Raw genomic sequence first — 18,702 nt, 5'->3', positions numbered from 1 at the left:
TGTGTTTTTTGAAGCCTAAGTTGTAGGCCAGTTGGCTATCTCTAACAGAATGGTGGCACAACACCAGTTTTCACATAGCATTGAAGATTACACCCTTATAAGCCTTATACAGTTACCGGCCTCCTGGATTTTCTTGGGATTGTAGTTTTGCTGCCAAGGTCTCCACTGTTGAAGAATTACTTAAGAAAAGGGAGCAGTTAAGCAAGTTGATGGTAGAACAATTACAAAGAGCTCAGCAAAGGATGAAATTTTATGCTGACAAAAAAGGGAGTGATAGAGAATTTCAAGTTGGTGATGAGGTGTACTTGAAGATCCAACCCTATAGACAGACATTTGTAGCTCTCAAGAAGAATGTTAAGCTCTTATCTAAGCACTATGGACCATATCCTATAATTGCTAGAGTTGGAGCAGTAGTTTACAGGCTTTAGTTGCCACCTACTTCAACAATCCATCCTGTTTTCCATGTTAGTTTGTTGAAGAAAAAAATTAGCACACAGGTGGTACGTAGTATAACTCCTCCAGAGGTTAATGAAGAGGGTCAGCCTTTAGTTTATCCTACTGCTGTATTAGATGAAATGATGGTAAAGATGGGTAATTAGGCAGTACCTCAATTACTGGTGGAATAGGTTAATCTTGGTCCTGATTAAACTACTTGGGAGGACTACACTGTGCTTATCTCTCAATTCCCATTTTTGATCCTTGGGGACAAGGATCGATTGTAGGAGGGGGTATTGTGATGGAATTGGATAGTGCAACCTAGGAATTGGAAGTTGGAAAAGAAGCTAAGAATAATCAGAGCCAGCTACAAACTTTTGGCATTGGAGTAGGAGGTAAGAATAGTGGTCAGTATATTAGGACCAGAATAGGAAAAGTAAATGAAGATGAGTTGAAAAGAGAGACGGTTGAAGAATATAACAAAATGTAACAAAGCCATTAAATGTGTTGAGTTGTCTATTTGTAATTAGCTAACTTGATAGCGGGAGCTGTGAGGAGTTGCAAGAATATAGGGTCCTTGCAATTCAGGAGAAATGAAAAAATTAAGAGACTATGTATAAATAATACTGGAATCATACGAAATTCATGAATGAGAAATACTACTTTTTTCTTTAAACACTCTTATTTCTTTTTCTGGTCTTTATTCTTCTGATTCTATAACATGTTTGTTTGTGCCATGTTTCTTGTATAAACTTGACATCGAGTTCCTTCAAAGAAAAGCAGTGATCTTTCTTTTTATTTTCTTTTTGAAGTTAAAAAATTGGCAAAGCCAATTTTTCAAAGGAAAGAATGACATTTTGTGGCTAATTCAGTTTTTATTTATTTGAAGAAAGAGTTATAACTGTGTTGAATCAGTTGGGCCAATTGTACCATCAGGTAACTAAGGGGGTTTGGATCATAACATCAAGTATAGGCAAAAGGTTTAATGTTGGAATGGGAACAATGTAATTTATTTTTGCTACTGCAACAGCCAAGCAGTCGGAATCTAAGGGAAGGATAAAAAAATGCATGACTGAATTATCAAATCAAATAAAGAAATAGAAACCAAGTTGTAAAAAACGCAACGTTGACATATCAATTAAGATGAGAAAAAAAAATTATCTGGAAGGTTTATTATGTGGAGGAAGAGACATCATAGAACTTGTTCTTCTGTTTTACTTGAAGGAATTTTTTAAGACGGAGGATCAAAGTTCACCTACTAATGGTTAATGGTATGAGTAAATGATCCAACTTACCACCATTATATGGAACTTTTCTTCGTTGGTTGGGATTATGGCCTAAACGGGCCTTATCCGTTAGTACTTCATAATCAAAATGTTTATTCATTAATGTTTTATATTCAGTTTAATATCCAAATATTTTCTCAATCTTTTTTGTATAAAATGATAATAAATTTTGTTAGGGACATTTTATGATTCAAGGGGTAAAATAGACTTTTCATCCTAAAATGTGAGTCATTTGCCAAACAAGTGCATTTTAGTCAATTTGACCCAAATTGATGTGTCAAACCAACTTGAGCTCCTAAACTCTACATTAGTTCAGCCACCTAAACTAACAACTTGATGTCATGAGCGGATGCTAACTTGTCGTCTCTTGATTGAGTAATTAACTACTAGCTCAGCTCGAGCTAACACGTCATCCCTAATCTTGCCATTTGGAGCCCAAGCTACCTAAACCCAGCATTTTCACCATATAGGTATAAATAGCCATTCTCAAGTATTATCAAACAACGTCAACTTTTAGTATCTACTTACTAGTTTTCTCTCTTCCTTGCTTTCTTCCCAAGCACTAACTTGAGCATCAAAGTACAAACGTTAAAGAAACCTTCAACCTTTGCTATTAACTAACCTCCCACTTTATAATTTTAGGTTTTTTTTTTTTTAATCAAAATAGCTTGACACCCACATTTTGATGCACCAACTTGGGGATTCTAGTTTAACTGAACTAAGATAGCATTCAAAAAATAGTCATTAAGGAAGGATATAACGCTATAGTTGGGACAACACCCAACACAGCCAACAATATCCTGATCAACCTACATAAGTGGCCCAACCATGGTATAATTTAAAACCCTTACCTAACAATTACAATCTCTAAAAAAAATGATACAAAACTTGACCCTACTAAGGCACCGAACCTCACAACCTTGAAGAATCCACAAACATAAAAGTTATGAACGTACGATGATAGTGCTACCTTTTTGGCACTTGAAGAAGATAAAATATCTTTAAGCCATTACCCTACAAATACCTAAACACACACCACCACCCAAAAATTCAAACAAGCCACCTTGAAACCTCAACGTAATAAAGATTTGGAAGCTCGAATGGAGGCAATGGAAAAAAAGCTAAAGAATAAATCCCTTGTCTTTGAAAACGAGCTAAAGCTTTTGGAAACCTCTCCAATCACCAAGGACATTGATCAAGCTTTCCCACCTTAGGGATTTAAAATGCACACCTTGGAGACTTATGACAGTACCTTTGATCCCTTTAATCACCTCTAGCAATACCAAAGTAATATGCTGATATAAAGAGCTAACGAGCCTTTTATATGCAAAGAGCTCACACAACACTCAAGAAAATGGCTCGATCATTGTTTTGCAGCTTGGAGCCAAGGTCAATCTCCTTATTCAAGTAGTTTGGCCACTATTTTTTATCTCATTTCATCAAAAGTCGATGAGCGAAGAAAACAACACTAAGCTTGATGTCTATTTATCAAGGAAAAAATTAATCCTTGAAAAGGTATATCATACATTTTAATCCTAAGGTTTTTTTACTGAAAGAGTTAAAACAAGTCACTGCAATGGTCGTCTTGATGAACTATCTAAATGATAAGTAATACTACTTCAAGCCCGCCCTTTCCTTAGAGCTATTGAAGACTTTAGTTGATGTGCTTTTAATAGTAGAAAAATATATCAACACTAAACCTACAATGAAAAATAGTCAAGGTAAGAGAGGCACATCCCCCCACCTTGACTTTAAAAGAGGAAGAAAATTCAACAATCCCCTAAGATTGAAAAAATCTAAGGGGTATCCTAAGGCAAAAAACCCAAATAAAAGATATAAATACTACACTACACTTAATACCTCTCAAGAAAAGATTCTTATACAAATAAAAAGGGACTTGATCGTAGATGGCCTAAGCCACTAAGTCAAAATAGTAAAAGAGACTCAACAAAAAAATGCACCTTCCACAGAGACTATGGTCATAACACCAATTGACTTGATAAATGAAATAAAGAATTTGATTAAAAAAGGTCGATTGAATAGGTTTATGGATAGAAGAAGGTAAGGCTAAAGGAGAGGAGATTTTAGAGGAAGAGACTATGGCTATTGGGTCCACAATCAAGAAGCAAAAAGGTTTAAAGGATGAATGGGCTTCTTCAGCTCCGAAAATTTGAAAGGGATCTAGTTTTCACATGACGACACCATCATTATATGGAATGTGGTCTATAATCATATGGTGAAGATGATCTTATTTGATAATGAGAGCTCGACGAACATTTTTTATTATTCAACTATGTTGAAGATGAGGATTACCAAGGTGATGTTAAAGGCTTTCACTACCACTTTGATCAAATTTAGGAATGAGTAAGTGTAGTGAAAGATATGATTAAACTACCAATCACACTAGAGATTGAGCCAATAAGTGTCACCTTAGTCATTGAATTATAGTGTTAAACATTCCCTTAGCATATAATATGGTTTGAAGTTGGCCAAATCAATATATTATGAGAATCATTGGCTCAGCTTTTCAACTTAAGATCAATTTCCTACTTCTAATAGGGTCAGAGAGGTTCAAAGAGACTAGTCCACGGCAAGACAATACTATGTTACAACCATGAAAGGTATGATTATGAAGCAAATTGGAAACTTAATTGAAACCAAGGAAACCCCAATGAAAAAAGAGATAAAGGTCAATGATAAGACAACCAAAAGGGTAAGAGATAATAGTTAGGGTAAAAAGCATAAGGGCAACTAAGCCAAAGAAAAATGAAAAATGCTCTTTTAAGAGCCAACATTGAGCTCTTAAACTCACAATCTGTAAATATCTTTTAAAGATTTTTTTATGTTAAACTCTTAAACCGACATTAAAATAAAATTTTGATTGAGCTCTTAAGCTAGTTCTATGAATATACAATCAACTACATTTATCGAATTATTCAACCCAATTTTCATATTAACACATGACTCTATCTAAACTAATAAACTACAAACATCAACACTTATATCTAGATTTGTCCTTATCATAAGAAATAGTCCCAACTTAAGTGAACAAAAAGAAATCGTTGACTAAAGGCCTAAAACTGACATTAGTCAACCAAAATCGATAGAAGACCTTGTATTTATGCCTTTTTTTTAAAAAAATAAAGACAAATGTATGCAGATAGAGGCCAAGCTTGACTAGAAAGAATAATTAGTACAGGTATTATGAAATAACGCTAATATATTTGATGTACCCCATTAGATATGCCCAAAATTAATCTTGTGATAATGGTCCATATAGTACATACTAATTCGAATATGAAACCAATTCAGCAAAACAAGAGAAGTTTTACCCTTGAAAGCTAAAAAACCATTAAAAAGAAGGTCAGTAAGCTGTTAAGGGCTAACCTTATCAAAGAAACATATTACCTTGAATGAATAGCCAATGTTGTGATGGTGAAAACACAGCGAGAAATGAAATATGTTCGTTGACTTCACTGACCTCAACAAGACTTACCCAAAAGATAGTTTCTCTTTATCGAGTATAGATCGGTTAGTGGATGATAATGTCGAATATGATCTGCTCAGTTTCATAGATACATACTCAAGGTATAATTAGATCAAGATGTTGAAGAAATATGAGAAGAAAATAACTTTTATGATGAAGAAATGCTTGTACTATTATAAGATGATGTTGTTTATGTTGAAAAATGTAGGGATGACTTATTAGAGGTTGATCACCGAAATGTTCAAGACCAGATCGACTGAAATGTTGACATGTATGTTGATGACATAATTATGAAAAGCAAAAGCTTGACTGAGCATTTGAGAGACTTAAAAAAAAAATGTTCAACACACTTAGAATGTACAATATAAAGCTCAACTCGAGCAAATATGCATTCAGAGTTACACAGGGAAAATTCTTGGGATATGATCAATTAGAGGAGGATAAAAACTAACCTAAAAAATGTCTAGGCCATTTTGGATATTAAAGCACCTACTTTAGTAAAAGAGGTATAAAGATTGATTGGGAGAGTTATCATACTAAACGGATTCATATTAAGGTCGACAAATCGATGCTTATCAAATTTTAAGATATTTAAAAATATCTCTAATTTTAAGATGACACTCAATGCCAACAAGCTTTTTGAAAAGCTTAAAAAATTATTAAATAAATCAAATCAGAGCTAATTTATATTCTTAAAGTTTATCTATTTAACTAGAGAGATCTACTGATATTAGAGACAGATATCAGTGAAGAACATTGGGGATGTGTCCTTAAAACAAAAAATTTTCATCAAAAAAATGAATTGATATGTGATTATAATTTCAATAAATTTAAACCACTGAAAATCTTTCCTTCGCCATCTAATCTCTTTGAAACTGAAATATGTCATTCACTTCTCATCGACCTTCGTTTTCATCATTTGAATCTCCCAAAAACCCATGCAACGACAAGCCACCATAAGTACCTGTCGCTGGCATCATAAGCCACCGTCTACCGCAGGCTCCGAACACCTCTTCTTCTCTCCTTTCTACTTTTCCAAGTAGATTTTCTAAAAAATCAATCCAAACTTCTAGATCTAAGTTCAAAAGCCATAGCTTCTAACTCCAAAAAAACTTATCTTTGAGCTCCAAACACCAGCTTCTCAAAGTAGGTGCTTCCCCTTATCCTAGGTTTCCTCTTCACCAAAAACCAAGCCATGAAATGCCCCAAAACATTGTACGCCGAACCCTTTTCTTTTCTATAATTTTTATTTTTTAGTGGTTTTGATTGTTTGTTTTTGGATTGTGGTTTGTGTATATTTGCTGTTTTATCTTGTTAGGTGATTGTTAGTTGCTATAGTTTTTTTTTACTTCAAGATGCTGGTGTCGGTTGTGGGAGAGAGCATTTTTGTGCTAGTTGTTTTGGGGTGGTGATAGTGGTGGTTTCAATGTTAAGGTTGAGTTACTAGTGGGTTTGGGTCGTAGGTTTATGATGGACACTAGTGGTGGTAGGGTTTTCAATTTTTCTAGACAATTGGCAAACAATGGGGATTTCGAGTTAGGTTTGTGTTGTAATGAAGATGGTCAACCATCAATGGTGGTGGCTTTCATTTCTGGCTTGAGTGTTTTGTCTGATAGTAGCATTTTAGGTTGGGTTGATTTCGATTTTTTTCTTGCTAGGGTTTCAGGGTGGTTGTTGATAGTGGCTCATGTTGGGATGTGTATGAAGGTAATGCATGGCATTTTGTGATGGGACCGGGTTGTGTAGCACTGGCGTTGGGATGATGGTTCATGGTGGAGTTGTGGACAATAGCCACATTGGTGGTTCAACTATGGCACCTCTAGCCCACCATCCTCATGATTTTTGCTCAGCTTTTTAAAAGAAATTGAGATCTACTAGAAAGTCTAACAGTAAGCAAAAAGAAAAGATGAGGATACAGGTATAGGCTGGCTGAGTAGAAGTGGGGTGGCTGTAGAAGGGTCGACAGTGTGTAAGGTGGCTATTAATGCTCGATGCAGTGCACGGCATCATATTTCATTTTTTTTTCATTCATTTTTTAGATTTTTAAATTAATTAAAATTTAATAGTTAATTTGGGCTTTAAGAGAACTTTGGGCTTCACAACTACACTTTAGGATTTAATTGGGCCTTTCTACAAAATGATCTGAACACGATTAATTTAAAACAAAATCTAAATGAACTTAGTTAAATAAATCGAATTAAAGTACTCAAATCAAAATGCCTAAATCAAGTATAAAAATCAAACAAACTAGAATTATTTTAAACAAAATTAAATATTTGCGCTATCAAATTCTTTACATTTTAATGCATGCAAATAAGTTTACTATATTTTATTTTGCTTAAAATAAAATCATAAACTTTTAAAGTAATGTAATTACGTCTATTGTCATTAAATGAGACTAATGATGTCATGTGGATTGATGACATGTTATTTTAATTTAAAAAAAGCTTAATATGCAAGTATTACCTTAACTTTTTGTACAAAATGGATATAAGCCTCCGTTTTTTATTACATTTTTCATTTTTTTTCATTTTATTTATTTTTTAAAAAAATTAATTATTAAAATAATTTAAAAAAAGAAAATGGGGAATGAGTTTAAAATTTTTCATAAATTAAAAAATCTAAATTTATGCTAAAATCTTATTTTCCAAAAACAAAATCAACAAAAATTTTTTAAAATTTTTATTTTTGAAATTAAAAATTACAAAATTAGAAAATAAAAATCTAAAAAAATATTTGTATTAAAAAATCAAAATATATGTTGATTTTTTTTCAAATACAAAATTTTAACAAAACATAAACTTTATTATTAAGAAATGATAAAAAAAAAATATCTTTATGTTAAAATTTTATTTTTTCTTAAATTTTATTTTTGAAATTAAAAAATAAAATTTTGGAAAATAAAAAACTAAAAAAATCAAATTGTTTGTTTTTCTTTTAGAATATATTTAAAATTTTAAGAAACCAAAAATGTTTTCGGAAAAAATATTTGTTGATGTAAAAAAAAAAAAACAAAATTTTTGCTTATAATTTATATTTTTTAATTTAAGAAAAATGTTAATCTGTTTCTTGATTTTATTTTTTATTTTTATGATTTTTTATTTGTTACTTTTTTTTTCAAAAATAAAAAAATACAAAAAATACAAAATGCAATAGAAAGTCAAGGGTTTATATCTATTTTATATAAAAGGTTGTTACGAGAAACTAAGCTTTTATTGACAGAATTTTTCATCAATAAAAACTATAATTATGTCGGTAAATGAGGGTATATTTGCATATTAAGGTTCTTCAGTCAAAATAGCAAATCATCAATTGATGTGTACATCATTTTACATGTAATATTTCATATATAATGTCAATTATGCAATACAAACGACTTTTAGTCTCATTTAAAGAAATTAGATATAATTATGTAATTTTGAAAGTAATTGGTTTCATTTAACGAGATTATAAACTTTTTGTATGCAATAAAAGGTTAAGGATTTATATCCATTTTACAAAAAAGATGTTGAGGATATATTTGGATATTACACATATATATTATAAAATTATTGGATAAGATCTATTAACATGAATGTTTACGTTAACAATCTCTCTTGACGACGCGTAAGATATTTAAAGTTATGTTATGTTTATAAATTGTTCAAATATTGAAATCTTCGAAAATTCTAAATTAAATTATAATAAAAATAGAAACTAAAAAATTCATTTTATTTAAATTTAAATATCAAAATCTATCTAATTATAATAAATTAAATGGCTACTTATTTATTTAAAGTAAAATAAATAAAAAGAAAACACATAAAAATGATACATATACATAGGATTTTCAATTAGAATTGATTAAATTCACTTACTTTCATTTTGATTTGGAAAGATAAATTTAATTTTTCAAAGATTATGCACTTATAACAAAAAAAAATCCTTAAAATGAAGAAGAAGAGAATCATTTCATATACTCCAAGTTGGTATGAAGATTCATATCATGATTAATGAGAATTATTTTGGAGATTAAATTTAAAAACATCATTAAGAGAGAAATTTATAACAACATAAATGGTGTCCCTAAACAAACATGAAAAATGTTATCTGCTCAAAACCATCATTTTTTTCAATTTAATTGACAAGAGATTATGCAAGTTAAATTCCATGCATAATGGAAACCAATGAATATTTTTTAGTGATGGAGTTTCAATTTTTTTTTACAATATTTAAGTATAAAATAATAAGAAAAACTAAAATGAAAAAGTAGAGCATCATTTCCTTAATTTACTAGAAATAATTATTCGTTACGTAGGAGTAAACTATTTTTCTATCAAAATTTTTTATTATTAATATTTATTAGTTTGTTATTATTTTGAATATATTTATAATTATTATAATATGTAATTGAATAAAGAAATTATAATAATTTTCAAAAAAGAATGTGATTTGTTAATTTCTTATAACAAATTATAGTAGGAGAAGTATTTTTGTAATTATGGTAGTAAGAGTTTTATAACAAATTTACCAAATTATGATAAGAAAGGCATCATCGTAATTTTAACTAATTTATGATAAGAGGGGCATTTATATAATTATGATAAAATGGATATTATAATCATTTAAGACAAATGTTAACTCTTAATAAAAAACTATAAGGGCAATCTAATAATCTCAATGAGATGTGTAATTTAATATATAGTTAATTTTATATTATGTTAAAATTTAATATATGTAATTTAATGAAAGTAATATAGCGATTTTCAAATAAAATATAACATGTCAAATTTTTATGAAATGATGATAAAGGTATTTTAATAATTTAATATGTAATTAATTTTATATTATTATATTAAAATTTAATATGTAAATTAAAAGAGGTATTATAATAAATTTTAAATAAAATGGCATATGTCAACTTTGTATGAAGTAATCATAAGGATATTTTATAATTATGATAAGAGATATTGTAGTTAGTTTGATTAATTTTGATAGGATGTCATTTTCAAAATTATGATAGAAAAGTATTATAGTAATTTTTATTAATCATGATAGTAAGGACATTTTGTAATTATAGTATAAGAGGCATTATATTAATTTTAACCTATTATGATATAAAGAGGATTTTAATAATTATGACATAAGATATTATAGTAATATTATTTATAAGAGAAATATTTTCGTCATTTAAAACATAAAAAAGTATTATAGTAATTAATATTTATAAAAAATATATTTTTAGCATTTAAGAATGGAAAAACATTATAAGAGTGCATTTGGTTTGTGAAAACTTGGATTTCGAAAGAAAGTGTGATTTTTGAAATTTATGATACCCGAGGCTTTCTTTCATTTTAGGGCATCTTATATTCAAATTCACTCATTTGATTAGGAATAATTCATATATATTAATTCTTATATAATTACCATAATATCTTTACATATATGATAGCAACTTTTCATTTCATTTTATTAATAACAAATACTCAAAATGATAAATGATACTTTTACCAGCAAAAAAGAAAAAAATATTTTAATTGATTTTTTTATTTATAATATATCATCAACTAAGGCATTTTTTGTCATTAACGCTTTAATTGAGACATTTTATGTTTTTAATAAAAGAATTATTTAAGGCGTTTCTGTATTAAATAATCCTTTTAACCTTAATTGATCAATTATTTAAAGAGTTTTTGCACATAAACATCTTAATTGAAAAATATTTTTTTTAACTAATCATTTAAGGCGTTTTTGTCCAAAAATGTCTTAAATAAATTTTTTTATTTTTTTATGCTTTAATTAATGATATTTTATAAATAAAAAAATTCAATTAAGTCGTGAAAAATAAATTAATTATTTAAGACGTTTCTATCTAAAAATGCTTTAAATGAGATATTTTATCTTTTTTATAACTGATCATTTAAGATATTTTTGTCTATAAATACCTTAAATGATTTTTTTACTTTATTTTTTTATGCCTTAATTGATAATATTTTATATAAAAAAAAGATAATCAATTAAGTCGTAAGAAAATAAATGAATCATTTAAGGCATTTCTGTCCAAAAATGTCTTGAATGATCATTTTATTTTTTTCATCTTAATTGATGATATTTTATAAATAAAAAAATCAATTAAGTTATAAAAAAAAAAATTATTTAAAGTATTTTTGGAGAATTAGTTAGAAGAAAATAAAATATTCTATTTAAGGCATTTTTTCATACCAAACATCTTAATTGCAATAAAAAAAAATACCATTGAACAACTAAGTTTTAATTATTTTTAAATATATTTTTCAAAAGGATAACGGTTATGTTTTTTTTTTTTAAGTCAAATTTAAGAATAAAGTACTTTTTCTTTTAAAATCTTAAAATACTTAAGAAAAGATAAATTTTTAATTTTGAAACTTTCAATACTATTAAAAATTTGATTTTTTTCGTAATTAAATTATCTTGAATTAAATATAAAAAATAAATATCTACTATCAAAATTTTTAAAAAAATTATAAATTTTCTCAAACTAAATATACTCTAATAATTTATCATTTTAAAAAAATATTTTCGTCGTTCACAGAAGAGAGTCAATGTCATCTTTTTAAATAGACATCAAGTAAATAGTAAAAAATTGTAGGGACAAATATTTCGTTTCCTTAACGGTGGGAAGAAAAAAAAAAAAAAAGAGCGACAGCGGCAATGACGAAAAAGAAGGAAAGAGAAGAAGGTGAATAGTTGGATTTGACAATTACCTGTCTGTTAGAGCCTGTTATTGTTTCCGTCTATGAATTTTTAAATGCGTCTCAAAGGAATAATTGATTGTTGACTTTCATGCCTTGGGGTTTATGAATTATTATAACGTAGTCGGTAGTTAAAAAAAGAACTATTATGATTAGGACAGTAAAAGAGTCGAGTCGAGTAGTGAGAAGTTCGAGTTCGAGCTCGACTCATAACTCGAGACTCAATACTCGATTCGAACTCGATCGAGTTTTATTTTTTAAGCTCGAGCTTGATTCGTAATCGAATTCGAGCTACTCGAGCTCGTTCGATTAAGCTCGATTAATATGTAAAAATAAGCTCGATTCATATACTCGATAAGAGTTCGATTATTCATGCTCGAACTCGAACTCGAACTCGGATTCGAAATATTTTATTAATTAAAAAAAATAAAAATATATTTAAATATAAAAGCTCGATTAGGCTCGCGAGCTACTCGAGTCAGATATAAGAATACTCGAATTCGGCTCGATCGATAAGTCGAGCTACTCGAGCTCGAGCTCGACTCGACAATAATCGAACCGAATTCGAGTTTTTTTCGAATCGAACCCGAGTAATTTACGAGTACTAATGTATCATTTATACCCCTAATTATGACGCATGTGGTGAGAGCATCCTAGTAAATATTACAAGACTAACAAGAGTGACCTCATGGAGGAAAATTAGTCTAGTATAAAAATATTTTTTTTTTTTTACATAATAGAGTGTAGTTCGAAGATAAAGAAAAAATATATATTAAGATTTAAATTTTAAATTTATTAAATATAATTTTTTTAAAAATAATTATATAAATAAATTAAGTTAAATTTTAAATTTAATTTATTTGTTATTTGATTATTTTAAGATAAAAAATTCACTTATATTAGTGAAAATATTTTATTTTTTTAATTTTTGAATCAAATTAAACTCATAACACGTATATTTAGTTATTTTGATTTAAAAATAAAAAATGTATAAAATTTATATTAGTGTAAGTAGATTCATTTTCTTTTAAATTTAATGATTAATTTTTTATTTTATTTTAATTTTATTAATTTTAAATATATTTTTTATTAAAATAAGAAAAATTATTTTCCAAAATCTTATAATAAAAAGATTTTCAAACCTATTTTTAAAATTTTTAATTTAATAAAATATTTAAAATAATAAAAGTTTATGAATATTTACATATATAACGAACTTATTATAGATATTCCATGTATGTGGAAAGTGAAACAAATTATAACAATTATTTTAAGGAAAAGACACTTACTACAAACTAATTCTGACAGTGTTTGAATTTAATTTCATGAAAAGTGACCCAAAAGTATTTAATCCACTTTTCCTTGACGCCATTTCATGTTTTATTTTTTGTTGGCTAGATCCTTTAGCTCACCCAGTCCGTCAGCATAACCCGCACGTCTCCGCTCTAAATAAGCCCACTCAACAACTTCCCACTCCATAAATAAAACAACATTAAGAATCATTTTTTTTAACACCATTTGCTTTGCCTTGAAACTTGAAGAGTTCAAACAATTATACATCCAACAATGATGAGATTTCCAGAAGAAGAGCACCCCAACAAGGCTTTTGGATGGGCAGCCAGAGACACTTCCGGTGTTCTCTCCCCCTTCAAATTTTCCAGAAGGTTTTCACTATCTTTGAATCTGTGAATGTTTGATCTTAATTCTTCCACGGGTCTTTGTTTCTTCTTGTTTGATAAAAATGATGTGGATTTGCAGGGCAACAGGAGAAAAGGACGTGGCTTTCAAGGTGCTTTATTGTGGGATATGTCATTCTGATCTTCATATGGTCAAGAATGAATTTGGCAGTTCGGTCTACCCTCTTGTTCCTGGGTATGTCTGCATTAATTTATCTATCTGTCTTTGTTATTGTGTATTGTAAACAAATATAAATATATATATATATATATATGTATGTATGTATATAAATAATATAATTTAGTTGATCAGTTTCCTTTTTGTGATTTATGAGACAAGTTCAACAAAATTTTCATTTATATGAAGTTTGAAATGAAATTGAATTCCTAATTTATATATCAGCCCATGCAATGATACACCACAATTTATTGATGTGAACTTGAGGTCCTGAACAGTAGATTAGATTTGAACTATTCGTTTTCAATGCAGGCATGAGATTGTTGGTGAAGTGACAGAGGTGGGAAGTAAGGTACAAAAGTTCAAAGTTGGAGACAAAGTTGGAGTGGGGTGCATGGTTGGATCATGCCATTCCTGCGATAGCTGCACCAACAATCTTGAGAATTACTGCTCCAAAATGATACTTACCTATGGGGCCAAGTACCGTGATGGAACTATTACATATGGAGGTTACTCTGACACTACGGTTGCTGATGAGCACTTTATCGTCCGCATTCCTGATAACCTGCCCCTTGATGCTGCCGCTCCTCTTCTTTGCGCTGGGATTACAGTGTATAGTCCACTGAGATATTATGGACTTGATAGGCCTGGTTTGCATATTGGTGTTGTTGGACTCGGAGGCCTAGGCCATGTGGCTGTGAAATTTGCCAAGGCTATGGGGTCTAAAGTTACAGTGATAAGCACCTCTCTAAATAAGAAGAAGGAAGCTTTGGAAAATCTTGGTGCTGATTCATTTTTGGTCAGTCGAGATCAAGATCAGCTTCAGGTTTAGCTTTGAAAACGTTTTTTTTTTTTTTTTTAATTCTTCCAATAGTTTATTAATGAGAGACCCTTGTGTGAGTGTATATATAGTAATTTTATAAATTCAATACATCATATATGTTTACTGTGTTTAGGCTGCCATTGGCACATTGGATGGAATCATCGACACAGTATCTGCTCAACACCCTCTGCAGCCTTTGCTTGAGCTACTGAAGACTGACGGGAAACTTGTTCTTGTTGGTGCTCCAGAGAAACCAATTGAGTTACCAGCCCTTCCTTTGCTCCAAGGTAAGAATCTTTGATCAATATGTTTCCGTGAGAGTGATATCATGAATTCGAGTCGTTATGCTTTCTTTTATGCGTACAAATATATCTTCCAAGATTGATATAATTAACTTGACATTAAAACTGACAGGGAGGAAGGTAGTGGGAGGAAGCATGATTGGAGGGATGAAGGAGACTCATGAGATGATTGATTTCGCAGCTAAACACTGCATAAAACCAGCCATTGAAGTTATACCTATAGGTTATGTGAACTCCGCCATGGATCGTCTTCTCAAAGCAGATGTCAAATACCGATTTGTCATTGACGTAGGGAACACGCTGAAGGCCACATCTTAAAGTTTGCTCCCTATTATCACACAACAAATTGGCAAGACTAGTCCCAAAATTCTTATGTTCTAGTAATAGTTTCTGGTTTTCCAAGCAAGTGAAATGAAAGTATGAGATTAGTGGGTGCAGCACTATTCAAATAAAAAAGCATGTAATATATTTTGTTTGAGGATATTGTTTGCTTTAAAATTTTACTAGACGACCGTCCGCACTTCAAACAAAGATTTGCATCCATTAGGTTTTAAAAAGTTATATCAATAACATGTAATATATAAATAAAATATAAATAAGTAAAATATAGATACATATAAATAACAAAACATATATTTGTATAATTAAACAAAAAATAATTATAATAATTATATAAAAATATACAGATATTAACACACAAGTATCAACAAATTAATTAAGATTATTTAAAATGGTTGTCTTACTTTGAATTGAGATTATCCTTTAACAAAGCCATGTATTTTCTGAGTGCATACATAATATATTCACCAATAATATAAAGTTAATAATGTTAATTTGTATTTGAACCTCAACAAAGTAAAAGTTGTTGGTATGACTTAATTAACCCAAAATCTATGGAAAAAATCAAATTCAACCCGAAAAAATATAATTGTATTGATTGTAAATACCCCTCAAATCAACTTTAATCACTCATCCCACTTGTCTAAAAATTGACCTTTATATTAAGTTGGTACAAATTTAATATAATTGTATTGATTGTATTGATGAGTTTATGTGATGGAAAATAATCTGCTCTTAGACAAACACTAATTTTGTAGGCCAGACGGATGATGTGTCAAGATCATCACTGTTGAAACCAAGGCCCACCAAAATTGCACCCAACAAATCAAGTCAGGATGTTGAGCAATAAAAGAAGGGGTGTGGTTCATCGGCCTAGGTAGCTTGCTCTTTTACCTCAATCATATCCCTTTAATATATATACAATTAAATGAATAGTAGAATTACTTTTTTGGCACTAAATTAAATTTTGGAACAGTTTAATATATTGTATAGATGTGCCATTTGTTTTGGTTGATTTCTTAATTAATTAATGAGAAATGTTTTATGCACTCCTTAAAAGTACATAATATTTTTTAACTTGGAAAAATCACATGAATCCTAATCTTCATCTTGCCACTCAATTAAAATCTTCTAAAATTAGATAAAAAAAAAAAAGTCCTCTTTTGGGTTAAAACATAGATCAAATAAGACGGAAAGATTTGGATAAAGTTTTTTAGATGAATTTCATGAAATTTTTTGCTAAAAAAGATTAAATAAAATGAAATAAAAATCAAAGCTACGTAAATCAAGAATGCAAAATTGGAAAAAATAAACAAATAAATTTTGATATAGTTTTTAGATAGGCATTTTTAGTAAAAATTTTAACAAAATTTTTACTGTTAAATAAGTATTGTATATACATAATGTTGTCCAGATTGATTGAAATGGATCCGAATTACATTCGCGATTTTAATGTATCCAACTTAAATGTATTTAGATATTTTGATCATTATTATTTTATATTATGACTAATAATTATATTTTTTAATTAATTTTAAAATAAAAAAATCAACTTTGGTAGCTGAAATTAAGCTGCGAAAAAGTTTTTTTTTCTTCATTTCCCCAAATAATTTTTTGCTTTTTATACGCAATTAGAATGACATTGTTTGGAGATAGCCCTTAACCTATACTTTAACTTGGCAACCTGTGCACTAATCCTCTTTAGATGCAACATGAATCATAGGTTTCCATTTTTTTCTTTTATTTTTATTTTTTATTTTTGATTTTGATGTTTTTGTTTTATTTTTTATTTTTTCTATTTTCTATGTTTACTATCATTTTGTTTCCTTTTTTTTTTTTTTTTTTTGTGTTATTGAGTTAAAGTGATAGGGAAAAGAAAACAAAGAAAAAAAAGTTTAGAAAAATTTTTATAGTTTATTTTTGCATTAATTTTTTTATTTTTTATATGTATTTTGCATGATATTTATATAATATTTTTGTATGAATAATTACAATATATATTTGCATGGTATGTTGTTGCATGATATTTTGCTGTATGATTTTTTGTATGATTTTTATTATAATATTTTAGCATGATTTTTTAATGATATTTGCATGATTTTTTCAAATGTTTTGATTATGATATTATTGCATGGTGTTCTTGATAGTATTTTTGTATGAAACTATGTTGTAAATAAATAAATAAATTGAGGTTTGATTTTTCATAAGATATTTAATAAATTTAATGATGGAGTCTCTTCAAGTGAATAATGAGTTTATCTTAAATACTCTTAAAGTGAAAAAAAAAATTTTTTTGGTGACAGCCTAAAAACTTTTTTTTAATATTTAAATTTCGAAATTAGTAAAAACCATTTTTTTATTAAAGCTTAAATATAAAACTAATTTGGCATCAATTTGTGGGTGTTGCGGGGTACTAAAACCTTCCCTATATATAACTGACCCTGAATTTAGTTCGTTGATGTAGAGTAGAACCTATTCTTTTTAGATACTTTAGTCAAGCTTAGGATAACCTTAAAAATGATATATTCATATATAAGTAGCCAATCACATCTAAATAAAAAAGCTTAGTGACAATTTCATTTTTTGTGTCTAATGAGCATGTTCTTAGATCTGAACGTTACGACAGAGGTAAAAAAAAACTATCAAAGATAATTATTGTTGATGTTTTAACTAATTGATAAAAAAAAAAAAAAGAGCTAATGAAGGCATATCATGGAATTTTTTACAAGATATCCTGCTTTCAAACCTTAAAAAAGATCATGTTATGGATATTTTCGCCTTGGCAATTTACGGTTTATTGATTTTTCTAATGGTTTTAGGATACATAGAGGCCTCGACAATTGATTTCTTTGCACAGTTGTAACAAAAGATTAATATTTCATTAATAGCAGAAACCATTAGATCACTAAATTATAGTTGAAAGAAATAAGAGGGAAGATTTATGGAATGTGTTTAATTGCTATATGTCTAGGTTTGGAGTCACATTTGGGGTACCGACAAAGCTCATTTAATGTCATTCGTAATGTTTTTGGTTCCTTTGCTGAGTTCAACATAAGAGATTGGCTCATTCTATCAAAGGAAGATGGACTATTTTTTTTTAAGCTTAAAAAATGGTGGTTTAAATTGGAAAGCCCCTTGGATGCCTTGCATTTCGATCCTGTGTAGTTATGGTGATTGACCTTTGGTTTCACTACTTGGGATTTAGAGAGTTACCGGTTACACTTTATTAATGGTCAGCAGACAGTATGGATCCCAACAATTCATTCTAAGGAAACAAGGATTAGATCAAATAGAGTTCGATAATGACGAGAAAAGCAATGTGGGCAAAGTACACAATATCATAAAGACTTGGGGACAAACATTTTGATCGGAGTTAGAAAGGTACACTAATGATGTCACATCAAAAAATTTAGTATAAAGGGCTAAGTGAGTTAACGACATCGTACTTTCATTAGATAATAAGTCA

General features: G+C 29.0%; 1 protein-coding gene across 1 annotated transcript; it reads left to right on the top strand.

Moving 5' to 3' along the window:
- Positions 1-13,156: 13,156 nt before the first annotated feature.
- On the top strand, positions 13,157-15,070 carry LOC111288725 (putative mannitol dehydrogenase). Its single transcript, XM_089745821.1, has 4 exons — positions 13,157-13,582; positions 13,677-13,790; positions 14,085-14,598; positions 14,729-15,070. Exons 1-4 carry the CDS (start codon positions 13,485-13,487, stop codon positions 14,894-14,896), a joined length of 894 nt encoding a protein of 297 aa, XP_089601947.1. The 5' UTR covers positions 13,157-13,484; the 3' UTR covers positions 14,897-15,070.
- The last annotated feature ends 3,632 nt before the right edge of the window (positions 15,071-18,702 follow it).

Source organism: Durio zibethinus, chromosome 17, assembly GCF_047325235.1.
Source record: "Durio zibethinus cultivar Kanyao isolate XHJ-2024 chromosome 17, ASM4732523v1, whole genome shotgun sequence".
Classification (NCBI taxonomy): domain Eukaryota; kingdom Viridiplantae; phylum Streptophyta; class Magnoliopsida; order Malvales; family Malvaceae; genus Durio; species Durio zibethinus.
The sequence above is the reverse complement of the archived record's forward strand: the minus strand, read 5'-3'. Positions and strand labels throughout refer to the sequence as shown.